General features: G+C 42.3%; 1 protein-coding gene and 1 long non-coding RNA gene across 2 annotated transcripts; both read left to right on the top strand.

Annotated features, from left to right (window-relative positions):
* The first annotated feature begins 6592 nt into the window (after positions 1–6592).
* Positions 6593–10084, top strand: LOC116410987 (protein kinase C delta type-like). Its single transcript, XM_031902740.1, has 6 exons — positions 6593–6717; positions 6831–6969; positions 7107–7265; positions 7551–7673; positions 9064–9334; positions 9552–10084. The coding sequence occupies exons 1-5, from the start codon at positions 6593–6595 to the stop codon at positions 9199–9201; spliced, it is 684 nt and encodes a 227-aa protein (XP_031758600.1). The 3' UTR covers positions 9202–9334; positions 9552–10084.
* A 249-nt stretch (positions 10085–10333) lies between these two features.
* On the top strand, positions 10334–12743 carry LOC116411072. Its single transcript, XR_004222805.1, has 4 exons — positions 10334–10598; positions 10816–11299; positions 11931–12201; positions 12419–12743. It is a non-coding gene; the product is annotated as an uncharacterized LOC116411072 (long non-coding RNA).
* The last annotated feature ends 421 nt before the right edge of the window (positions 12744–13164 follow it).

Here is a 13164-nt window from a genome sequence, read left to right as displayed (position 1 = left end):
TCTGCGACTTTTTCGTACTCTTTCAAACTTTTTCGCCGCTTGCACAACTTTTTTACAATCGTTCGGTCCGAAAATTTTGTGACTTTCGGATCGCCAATACGATATTATCGATATACAATTTTTTCTGAAGCATTTTCGTGATATTTGCGATCTTCAGAAATTTTCGTTTCCAATCCAAATTTTTCCCATTCGGGATTCGAACTTGTGTTTTGATAAATCTGCCCCATAGTGTTAGCCTAATACACATGGTCGGATTGGGCCAGTGGGACACTGGAAAAAACCATGGGCCCCACCTGCCCTCCTCCTGCTATCCTCCCCCAATCTCGACAAAGCCTCCTTCTGCTCCTTGCACCGCTGAGCGGGGAGGGTGCCCCTTACAGACTAACAGAGGCAGCGCTTCATTCAAGGCACATTCCACGCATCTCTACGTTCCAACACATAGGGCAAAGTGCAAAAATATGGACATTTATGGTGACCAAGGTGTCCCCATGGTATCGTAAATAACATACAGCTATTTATATGTTTGCCAAAGCTCATGAGGTCCCTTAGATTTAGGTGCTGTTATTTTTTCTAGTGGGCATATTTATAATTTAATATTAAATGAATCTAAAAACTCTCCTGTTGAAGTACAGTCATTGCCTGTGAAGGTATCGGTGCCAGAATAATTCCATTTATGCAAACACTAAACTTCAATTGGCTTTAGCATTTCACCTTACAGGAGAAGCAACTTGACTTTTACTGGATTTCAGAGACAGCTGGTTGCTAGGGTCCAAATTACCTTAACAACCAGGGAGTGATTTGAATGAGAGACTGATATATTTATAGGATAGGACCTGAATAGAAAAATGTATTATTATTTATAATAACAATAAAACTGTAGCCTCACAGAGCAATAGTTTTTTGCTGCTGGGGACATTTGAAAGCTGCAAAGACCACCCTCCCTCTGAGGTCTCGCTCCTCTGCCTTGCTCTCTCCAGTCTCGCTCCTCCACCAGTGTTCCACTCCTGTGATGCACCCTAGCCACACCTAGTTACTCCCTGTCATACCCAAAGGCCCACCCACATTCTGGGAAGTCTGTAATTTGGGCAAATCAGCACCACTAGAACATTTGGTCTTGCCCCTCTCTACTACAGTCTCTAAAGGGGGCATTAGACTGGGACTTATATATATAAACCTTGTATAATCAGTCTGACAGTGTAGTACCCACATAAAGCCTTTTAAGACAAATAAAATACAACCCTGTGCCCATTTATAGTACTGGACATTTATATAATAAAGTATAAACATTTATACTATAACAGCTGGGGTGTGTGGTTGGTACAAATGGGTGTAATGGAACTCCTTATGGCACAGGCATGTAATTTGGATTATACTAGGTCAGTGCTGTCCAACTGGCGGCCCGCGGGCCGCATGCGGCCCGCGACCCCCCTCTGTGTGGCCCCCCACCTGTCTGGCTGCTTTGATGGCTTACCTTTGAGTAAGCATTAAATGGTATCAGTACTGAGATTAACTGGCCCCCTGCATGGTTAACACCTCAGATTCAGGCTGTAATCCCTCTGTATTGTTTAAAATGTAATCCCCTGTGTTTTTCACACCTTTTAATACCTGCATTGTTCAACCCCTGCAGTGTTCACACCTCAGGCTCAGACTGTAATCACTCCCATTGTTCACTTCTTCACACCTCAGACATAGGTACTGTAGGCAGAGTATGGCACATACAGCCAGCATAGGGCAGGTAGAGTATGGCACACACAGGCAGCATAGGTCAGGCAGAGTATGGCACACACAGTCAGGGTAGGGCAGGCAGAGTATGGCACACAGAGGCAGCATAGGGAAGGCAGAGTATGGCACACACAGGCAGGGTAGGACAGGCAGAGTATGGCACACACAGGCAGGGTAGGGCAGGCAGAGTATGGCACACAGAGGCAGCATAGGGAAGGCAGAGTATGGCACACACAGGCAGGGTAGGACAGGCAGAGTATGGCACACACAGACAGCATAGGGCAGGCAAAGTATGGCACACACAGTCAGGGTAGGGCAGGCAGAGTATGGCACACAGAGGCAGCATAGGGAAAGCAGAGTATGGCACACACAGGCAGGGTAGGACAGGCAGAGTATGACACACACAGGCAGGGTAGGGCAGGCAGAGTATGGCACACAGAGGCAGCATAGGGAAGGCAGAGTATGGCACACACAGGCAGGGTAGGACAGGCAGAGTATGGCACACACAGACAGCATAGTGCAGGCAAAGTATGGCACACAGAGGCAGCATAGGGAAGGCAGAGTATGGCACACACAGGCAGGGTAGGACAGGCAGAGTATGGTACACACAGACAGCATAGGACAGGCAGAGTGCTGCCTGTGTGTGCCATACTCTGCTTGCCCTATGCTGCTTGAGGGAGGTGAACCTGGCAGGGGTTTGTTGTGGGAGTTTGTTAGCAGTTGGAAACAGCCATTAAATGGTCCCTAAGGTGTGTAATGATGTGCTGGGGGTTGCTGTGCTATCCACAGGGGAGGAGGAGGCATATGGAATTTAAGGGTATATCTTAATATGACATAATTCTTTCACATATGAATGATGGTTGATATCCCCACAGTAAGGACCAAGCATTTGGGATTTTGCTGTGCTACCACCATTGTGATAAAATAGGTGTGGTTTGAAGTGGGTGTGGTTCAAAAAGGGGGAGTGGTCAAAACTGGCTTCCATTAACGGCCCTCCACCATGTATGCTAGAGAAATTCCGGCCCTCGGCACCGTAGAAGTTGGACAGCACTGTACTAGGTAATTTCTGTAGACAAATACCATAAACTTACACCAGCATAAGTTTGCTTATAGCCTGTGCAGAGAGATACCACAAAACTATGACAGCATAGGTATTCCCCTGTACGAAGCATAATTCAGCAGGAGGAGCCCCCTAAGTTTGCTCATAGCCTGTACATTGAGATATCATGAAGCTATGACAACATAGGTATTACCCTGTACTAAGAACAATTCCGCAGGAACAGCTCCCTAAGTTTGCCCATATCCTATACCGAAAGATACCATAAAACTATGGCAGCATAGGTATTCCCCTGTACTAAGCACAATTCAGCAGGAACAGCCAGCCCCATAGAATTTGCTCATAGAATGTACAGAGAGATACCCATAAGCTATGGCACATAGGTATTCCCATGTAATAAGCACACATTATAGCTATTTCTCTGTACTAAACAATATTCAGCAGGATGAAGATTGCTCATAGCCTGTACCGAAACATATAATAAAATTATTCCTTAACGTTTTCCCCTGTTCTAAGCACAAATCAGCTGGAATGGCCCCTTGGTTTGCCCATAGCCTGTTCAGGGCAGCATAGTTATTCCTCTGTACTAAGCAGGATTACAAGATCTGAAGTGCCAAGGGGTAGAAATCAGTGCTTCTTAGAGCCCATACTCTCAACATTTGCTCCTCTTTTTAGAAGCCCTAAAGTATGGTGATCTAAATTAAGGAATGATCCCAAACGACCCTTATCCCTAAGTCTCCAGTCCCCAAACACTCCATATCAACCCCATACTTCTGCTCACATCTATGTTCTTCCCCAACCAATGAACATACAAGTATGGGGTCTATTTGGAATGTTTTTGTTTTTTTAAATGTATATTATGGTAAAAGTGGGCTCCTCCTCTGTAAACAAGTCAGTTGTGCTGTTTGGCAGTAGGGATTACAGATCTCTGCCTCGTGCTAGAAACTTTGTCAGACCAGTAACCTCCATAACACCCCCTTACTCAGCTGCGCAGTCCGGAATGAATAAAATGTATAAAACTCATAAAGATTTTTAGTTGATCCTACATCAAGTATCACAATTACCATTCCATTTAAGATATATCTGATGACAGTTTTAGACAGAAATCTGAGACAATTCTATTGTATGTAACTGCATCATTTCTATGCCATCTCCCTGGGTTTCCTGCTGCCCAAAATTCATGGCCCAGTTCCCTAATGGTTCCTAGACTCTGCTTGCTGTGTGCAACAAGGAAAAGGATTTATTGATTCATAACCAATTCATTTTATTAAATGAGAGCTAATAAAGAAAACCTTTTTATGTGAGCTGCATCTCATGGATATAAATGCCCTACGTATAATCATATTTATTTATCTGCTGTACCAATTCTGATATAATGAAGTTACTCTTCACTATCCCTCTCTGTAGTTTGTAGGAGTCCGTTTTTAGAAAGACACTAGTTTTAATATAATATTAAAGCAAAGGGAGCACCATTGATTTATTGGAGCTAAAGAAACTGCTAATGAATAAAAGACTTCTGTGAATTCCTTTTGTATTTAACAGCTCCTTTCCTAGTGGCAAACAGGTGGCACCTTTTATAGTGTATGGAGTAATATTTGTAACTGAAAAGGTCTGAAGTAAGAAATCAAGTGCCTTTTTCTTGAATCTTCTCTCCCTTCCTATTATTGCCCCAGCCACTTTATTGCTGAAAAAAAGGAAATCATTCTCAAAATTTAAATGATTTGCTTTCAATGGAGTGTATGAGAGATGGTCTTCCTGTAATTTGGTGCATTATGGATAACTGGTTTCTGTATAACTAATCCTATACCCGTACAGTATAATAACAAAGACATTATATAATAATGTTTGTTTTTTCTTTGCAAACTCAAACAAGGACTCATTTTTGAATAAAAGATATTCCCTCTTAAATTCATTAAAACTCATCAGCACTTTTATTCATGTGTATGGCTTTAACTAACTGTCCATATTATGACATCTCATGCCTGTCACATGAAAGTTACTGCATGTTTGTCCGTTGATCATGACAGTTGGTTCAGATGAAGGTTTGCTGTAGGAAGTGGTAGGAGTAGACCTACAGTGCTCTTCATTTTTTGATATTTTTGGCTATATTTTATATTATTTTACATAAATATGTTTTCCAAAAAGAGAAAATTCAATGAATCAATCATAAATCAAGAAAGTAAAGACGCTGAGCCAGAAGAAGTTAGGACAAGTCATTTTTTGGGGTTCAAAGATAAAGTCTTCGCTGTCCTTAGAAACTTTGGCAGAAATCTTGCATCTGCTTTTAAGAAAAAGGCTCGGAAAGCAAGTAATGAATGCAGATTGGATGAAATGGCGGAAAAGCCAAAGAATGACCCTCATAGAAAGAGGAAGAAAGAGGAATTCTGTGAGGAAGAGTTTGTCTCACAAAAGAAAAGAAGGACTGAATCTGCTGCTGCCAGCCAATCAAACAATGCAGAATTACAGCTACAAGCTAATGCCCAAGGTGATAGTGGATCAAGTAAGTAGCAGGACATTGGGAATATCACACTGATATAACATATGGGGAATATAGAGCATAATATAGGTTAGGGCATTGGGTTGGTGGGGGTTGTTGGGGCCTCTGTGTAGTTGAAATGTCATGGCTTATTTTCAATCCCAGTCCAGGCCTGGTTACATTGTCTACCCATTATGATTCTAACTGGTTCACAAACGTATTCAGTGGTGTAACTATTGAGGATGCAGGCCCCATAGGGGTTGTGGGGTGACAAAAGGGGCCTGGACAGTGTGGTCTGCTGTATAGCAACCCCCCCAGCTGCTCTCCTACCTGAACATTTGCATGCCCCTTACAAACTAGCCGCTGCAGCAGGTGTGAGTGAGCCGACAGGAAGAGGGGCTGGGTATGGGTTCTGAAGATTTTATTACAGGGGTGAACAAAGCTATATAGTTACCCCACTGGTTGCACCCTTTGACCCTTTATTATCTAGGTGTCCTTACTGTTGATGTTAAGACATGTCTTGTTTTGTTTCTCTAATAAGGTGGAATTGCCAGCCCCGTGTCAATGAACAGGTTCCTGTTCTATAGAGAACTTGGAGCGGGCTCCTTTGGAACGGTATGTTATTTACTTAAATGCATATAGGCCTTTTGTTTAGTAACTCTAATCCACTCCAAGCCTTTATTAGCAACTATTGATTGTTTTATATGAATTTTATAATAACATGTCAGCCCTGTTTCTATTTACTGTGTTCTTTAGGTTGTGCTGGCACGAGACAAGGTGACAGCTGAACTGGTGGCTGTGAAAATGTTAAACAAGGACAAAGCATATCCAAACCTTGTGATGAGCGAGAGGCGAATACTAGAAGCTGCACAGGACTGCCCCTTCCTCGTGCATGGCAAAGCTGCCTTTCAGACTGAGGTACCAATATCTCTATCAGTCTCTTCCCTGCCATAGGCCCCAGTGATGCATGGGAACTTGTGCTAAACATAATCCCAAATTTGCTGTGGGTACCTGGTCTTGGCACTTTCCATTAATGTTTTGTAACTTCTACCCATTATTTTTGGTACAGGATGCCATCTATATGGTGATGGAGTACATCCCTGGAGGAACTTTATCAGACCTTTTGGATGCTTTAGCTCCCCTTGATGTGAACAGCGCACGGTGAGTCCTGGCTTTCTGTGAGCAGTAGGAACCATGTAGTGGCTGAACTGCTGGAAAGCCTACATACAAATTCAAACCTTATTGTATATTAAAGAGCCCTTATTCCCAAGGCACAAGTGATAAGGGTTGGCAAGTTGCTCCAGGGTTTCTGTTCTTTATTTTTAGGAGATTTTGGCATGGTGCTTGATCAAGTTATTGTGGGTCTAATTCATTTCCATTCCATTCTTCTTTTCTTTAGAATATTAGCTGCTGAGATAGTGTGCGGACTAAATTTCCTCCATTCCCGTGGCATTATTCATCGGTAAGTGATGTTATTTGTGTACCTGGGATCCCAGGCTGGGAGCTTAGGGGTCAGTTTTGGTGGTTCTGTTGCCATGGTATCTAATATCCACATCTCACATTTTCTCTTTACAGGGACCTGAAACCAGAAAATATTCTGATAGACAGTACCGGCCACATTAAGATTGCTGATTTTGGTCTGGCTGTAGAGAATGTGTTTGGGGACGAAACCACCACAGGCTGGGCCGGAACATATGATTACATGGCCCCGGAGGTAAGGATAACACATTTTCTATGGTATATTTGAACCTTTATGCTTTTGAACAATTTTATTTACATTTGGGCCTTGCTTTTATTTTGTATTACAAGGATAGTTTAGTGAGTAGTTTTCTCCAACTGCTTGTGTTACAGATAATTTGGATGGTATATGACTCCTGTGTAGACTACTGGTCACTTGGAGTGATATTGTATGAGATGCTCACTGGGAGAATACCCACCTTCTCCTGGTTCAGAAAGACCCTACAATGTCCAGAGAACCTAAACACAGAGGCAAAGGACATTCTTACGAATGTAAGTATAGAAAAGGGATTTTGGTCTATTAATGAAGGGCATCTAAATACAAAAATGTAATTGATGTATATCTATGTAGTGTTCCTTGAGCACTTCACAATTTACATGAATTTTTCTGGTTTTATTGGTTTCTGAGCTATTAGCAGTTTCAGTTTTAGACTGCTATAGACTGCTAATGCCAACATCTCTCTTAATTTGATAAAAACAGATGTCTTCAGGTGTTCAGAAGCACACAGCCTTGGCTTTGTATCATACATTGTTTAATACATAAACTCTTTTTTTCAGCTGCTGACATACTCCCCATCTAAAAGGCGGAATTTTGTTGGCAACATCAAGCAGCACCCCTTCTTTAGGCCAATTGACTGGCAGGCCGTGGAAGCTGGGAGAATTAAGCCACCTTTTATACCAGTAAGTACTTAAGCTTTATATGATCCTATTAAGTTAGGACTGATGATATCAGGGTCCCCACAAAGAAGAAGCAGGTTATGACAGCCTTACAGTAAAAGTAAGAACTGGAGCCAACCATGGTTCATTGGGGAGCAACCTGCTTTAAGTCTAAGTATTCGGCAAAATGGGGAAAACAGTTTTTTAAGGGGGAAAACGTTTATTAATGTCTAATAAAAACAAACTGATGTTTTAGCCCATCTGTCCCAAGGGATCCTTTTACTTGTCATGACTTTAATTGAATCTTTTGTCTTAAGCCTCCAGCAGATGACTTATCTGGGCAGTGTTATGAGATGTTATCACCTGCTGAAGTAGAGGATGTGAAACCTTTAAATCATTTAAAAGGATTCTCGTTTGTGTGCAAGGAGTGGAGGAACATCCCACCCAAACAATAGATTTTGGCCTAAATCTTCAGAGAAGGCAGAAGAGCTAAGAGGAACATACAGAGAAGGACTAATTGTGTGCCGTTGGAGCCTTTCAATAGAACCAGAAGCTCCAGTTCTGTAGGACCTAAATACAGAGCAACAGGTGCCTGCTAGTTAATTTTTTTTACTTACATACATTTGAATATTTCTTCATGTAACACAGTCCGAACAATGCTGTATTTTTCTGCTAGTTACAGCTCACTTATAACTTATAGCAGGATATGATGAAACACAAACAATTGTGCAAAATATCAGCCTCTACAGATCTAATAATTGCACTTTTTCCTGTTGCAGAGACAGTCGTTTAAAAAGAAATCCATAGAATTGAAATAGAGAGCGCAAAAAATCGGCACTTGGACTGTTGACACCAGTTTTGCCTATTTCCTGGATCTCCAGAACAGTGATGTAACATCTGCTTGCATTGCCCTGCCAACACTCTGTATGGCGAAAAACTGATGTCGCGGGCGGCCAGCAGAAATATGGGTTTTGACCCACTGGGGGTCCAGAATATTAACCATGGCCCAAGAATAGCATGACTCCAGAACAGTAACGTAACATCTGCTTGCAGCACCCGTTCTTTAGGCCAATTGACTGGCAGGCCCTGGAAGCTTGGAATATTAAGCCACCTTTTATACCAGTAAGTACTTGAGCTTTATATGATCCTATTAAGTTAGGACTGATGATATCAGGGTCCCCACAAAGTAGAAGCAGGTTATGACAGCCTTACAGTAAAAGTAAGAACCGGAGCCAACCATGGTTTATTGGGGAGCACCCTGCTTTGAAGCTGAGCATTTGGCAAAATGGGGAAACCGTTTTTTAAGCTTTAAATATTTATTAATGTATAATAAAATAAAAAGTGATGTTTTTGCCCATTTGCCCCAAGGGATGACTTGACTTGTCATGACTTTAATTGAATCTTTTGTCTTTAGCCACCAGCAGATGACTTATCTGGGCAATTTTATGAGATGTTATCACCTGCTGAAGTAGAGGATGTGGAACCTTTAAATCATTTAAAAGGACTCTTGTTTGTGTGCAAGGAGTGGAGGAACATCTCACCCAAACAATAGATTTTGGCCTAAATCTTCAGAGAAGGCAGAAGAGCTAAGAGGAACATACAGAGAAGGACTAATTGTGTGCCGTTGGAGCCTTTCAATAGAATCAGAAGCTCCAGTTCTGTAGGACCTAAATACAGAACAACAGGTGCCTGCTAGTTAATTTTTTTACTTATAGTGACTGAGCTGTACAATGTTATTACATATATTTGAATATTTTTTCATGTAAGACAGTCCGAACAATGCTGTATTTTTCTGCTAGTTACAGCTCATTTATAACTAATAGCAGGATATGATGAAACACAAACAATGGCGCACAATATCGGCCTCTACAGATCTAATAATTATACTTTTTCCTGTTGCAGAGACAGTCGTTTAAAAAGAAATCCATGGAATTGAAATAGAGCGAAAAATCGGCACATGGACTGCTGACACCAGTTTTGCCTATTTCCTGGATCTCCAGAACAGTGACGTAACATCTGCTTGCATCGCCCTGCCAGCACTCTGTATGGCCCAAAACTGATGTCACGGGCAGCCAGCAGGAATATGGGTTTTGACCCGCTGGGGGTTCAGAAGAGTAACCATGGCCCAAGAATAGCATGGCTCCAGAACTGTAATGTAACATCTACTTGCAGCACCCTGCCAGCACTCTGTATGTTTAAAAACTGATGTCTCAGGCGGCCAGCAGGAATATGGGTTTTGACCCACTGGGGGTCCAGAAGAGGAACCATGGCCCAAGAATAGCATGACTCCAGAACAGTGACTTAACATCTGTTTGTAGCACCCCTTCTTTAGGCCAATTGACTGGCAGGCCATGGAAGCTGGGAGAATTAAGCCACCTTTTATACCAGTAAGTACTTGAGCTTTATATAATCCTATTAAGTTAGGACTGATGATATCAGGGGCCCCACAAAGAAGAAGCAGGTTATGACAGCCTTACAGTAAAAGTAAGAACTGGAGCCAACCATGGTTCATTGGGGAGCAACCTGCTTTGAGGCTGAGCATTTGGCAAAATGGGGAAACAGTTCTTTAAGCTTTAAATATTTATTAATGTCTAATAAAAACAAACTGATTTTTTAGCCCATCTATCCCATGGGATCCTTTGACTTGTCATGACTTTAATTGAATCTTTTGTCTTTAGCCACCAGCAGATGACTTATCTGGGCAATGTTATGAGATGTTACCACCTGCTGAAGTAGAGGATGTGGAACCTTTAAATCATTTAAAAGGATTCTCGTTTGTGTGCAAGGAGTGGAGGAACATCTCACCCAAACAATAGATTTTGGCCTAAATCTTCAGAGAAGGCAGAAGAGCTAAGAGGAGCATACAGAGAAGGACTAATTGTGTGCCGTTGGAGCCTTTCAATAGAACCAGAAGCTCCAGTTCTGTAGGACCTAAATACAGAACAACAGGTGCCTGCTAGTTAATTTTTTTACTTATAGTGACTGAGCTGTACAATGTTATTACATATATTTGAATATTTCTTCATGTAACATAGTCCGAACAATGCTGTATTTTTCTGCTAGTTACAGCTCATTTATAACTTATAGCAGGATATGATGAAACACAAACAAAGGCGCAAAATGTCGGCCTCTACAGATCTAATAATTATACTTTTTCCTGTTGCAGAGACAGTCGTTTAAAAAGAAATCCATGGAATTGAAATAGAGCGAAAAATCGCACTTGGACTGCTGACACCAGTTTTGCCTATTTCCTGGATCTCCAGAACAGTGACGTAACATCTGCTTGCATCACCCTGCCAGCACTCTGTATGGCCCAAAACTGATGTCACGGGCAGCCAGCAGGAATATGGGTTTTGACCCGCTGGGGGTTCAGAAGAGTAACCATGGCCGAAGAATAGCATGGCTTCAGAACTGTAATGTAACATCTGCTTGCAGCACCCTGCCAGCACTCTGTATGTTTAAAAACTGATGTCTCAGGCGGCCAGCAGGAATATGGGTTTTGACCCACTGGGGGTCCAGAAGAGGAACCATGGCCCAAGAATAGCATGACTCCAGAACAGTGACTTAACATCTGTTTGCAGCACCCCTTCTTTAGGCCAATTGACTGGCAGGCCGTGGAAGCTGGGAGAATTAAGCCACCTTTTATACCAGTAAGTACTTGAGCTTTATATGATCCTATTAAGTTAGGACTGATGATATCAGGGTCCCCACAAAGAAGAAGCAGGTTATGACAGCCTTACAGTAAGGGCTCTGGCACACGGGGGAGATTAGTCGCCCGCGATTAACTCCCTGTTCGCGGGCGACTAATCTCCCCGAGTTACCTACCCCTGCCATCCCACCGGCGAACATGTAAGTCGCCGGCGGGATGGCAGACGCGGCGGCGCGATTTCGCGCAAATCGCCGAAAAAGACTCGCGAGGCTTTTTCGGCGATTTCCGCAAATCGCCCCGCCGCGTCTGCCATCCCGCCGGCGACTTACATGTTCGCCGGTGGGATGGCAGGGGTAGGCAACTCGGGGAGATTAGTCGCCCGCGAACAGGGAGTTAATCGCGGGCGACTAATCTCCCCCGTGTGCCAGAGCCCTAAAAGTAAGAACTGGAGCCAACCATTGTTCATTGGGGAGCAACCTGCTTTGAGGCTGAGCATTTGGCAAAATGGGGAAACAGTTCTTTAAGCTTTAAATATTTATGAATGTCTAATAAAAACAAACTGATGTTTTAGCCCATCTGCCCCAAGGGATCCTTTGACTTGTCATGACTTTAATTGAATCTTTTGTCTTTAGCCACCAGCAGATGACTTATCTGGGCCGTGTTATGAGATGTTACCACCTTCTGAAATAGAGGATGTGGAACCTTTAAATCATTTAAAAGGACTTTCGTTTGTGTGCAAGGAGTGGAGGAACATCTCACCCAAACAATAGATTTTGGCCTAAATCTTCAGAGAAGGCAGAAGAGCTAAGAGGAACATACAGAGAAGGACTAATTGTGTGCCGTTGGAGCCTTTCAATAGAACCAGAAGCTCCAGTTCTGTAGGACCTAAATACAGAACAACAGGTGCCTGCTAGTTAATTTTTTTACTTATAGTGACTGAGCTGTACAATGTTATTACATATATTTGAATATTTCTTCATGTAACACAGTCCGAACAATGCTGTATTTTTCTGCTAGTTACAGCTCGTTTATAACTAATAGCAGGATATGATGAAACACAAACAAAGGCGCAAAATATCGGCCTCTACAGATCTAATAATTATACTTTTTTCTGTTGCAGAGACAGTCGTTTTACAAGAAATCCATGAAATTGAAATACAGAGTGCGATCTCCAGAACAGTGACGTAACATCTGCCAGCACTCTGTAGAAGAGGAACCATGGCCAAAGAAGAGCATATCTCCAGAACAGGAATGTAACATCTGCCGCCGGTTACTGTACTGAGCATTTACAGAAGAAATAAAGTAAATGTGAAAAATAAATGTAAATAAGTAAATGTAACCCTATCTTAAAAAATAGGGTGTTCATGTATTTATGTATATATTTTGTACAATAAATGTAATACAAATGTAAAAAAAATATTAATAATGTAAGCTATTAAAAAAAATAAAAACTTTAAAAGTACCATATTACAGTTCCTTGATATTTGCACTTCACAAAATATTAAAGAGATGACAAGAGATTTTGGCTTTTTGTGCAGGCAATAAAGGTAATCTTTTACAGGCATTTACAAAGGATGGATTTTAGATTAAAGGAGACGGAAAGGTGACAATCACTGGGGCTGCCCAGGTAGGTGCCCCCCAGTGATTGTAATCGCTTACATTTTACCCCAGGCTGGTGCTTCAGTTAGGAGAACACTGCACTAGCCAGGGGTAGCTGCGAGCCAGCGATCCTCTTTCTTCTTGCAGCAGGAAGATGGAAGGGGATCCCTGGCTCTCAGCTGGCTTTTATCTTTCCTTTTTCGTTAACCATTCAGAATCTTGAGGGTACAATTGTTTCCCAAGGTGACCCCAGAAGGGGCTGGGCCT

The sequence above is a fragment of the Xenopus tropicalis genome, chromosome 5 (assembly GCF_000004195.4).
Source record: "Xenopus tropicalis strain Nigerian chromosome 5, UCB_Xtro_10.0, whole genome shotgun sequence".
Classification (NCBI taxonomy): Eukaryota; Metazoa; Chordata; class Amphibia; order Anura; family Pipidae; genus Xenopus; species Xenopus tropicalis.
This window is presented reverse-complemented; position numbering and strand designations above follow the sequence as displayed.

Excerpts from the sequence above, each read along its gene's own strand:
- LOC116410987 (XM_031902740.1), top strand. The coding sequence starts at position 6,593 with ATGGTGCTTGATCAAGTTATTGTGGGTCTAATTCATTTCCATTCCATT. Across the intron at positions 6,970-7,106 it reads ATGATTACATGGCCCCGGAG|ATAATTTGGATGGTATATGA; the intron begins GTAAGGATAACA and ends CTTGTGTTACAG. Across the intron at positions 7,266-7,550 it reads CAAAGGACATTCTTACGAAT|CTGCTGACATACTCCCCATC; the intron begins GTAAGTATAGAA and ends TCTTTTTTTCAG.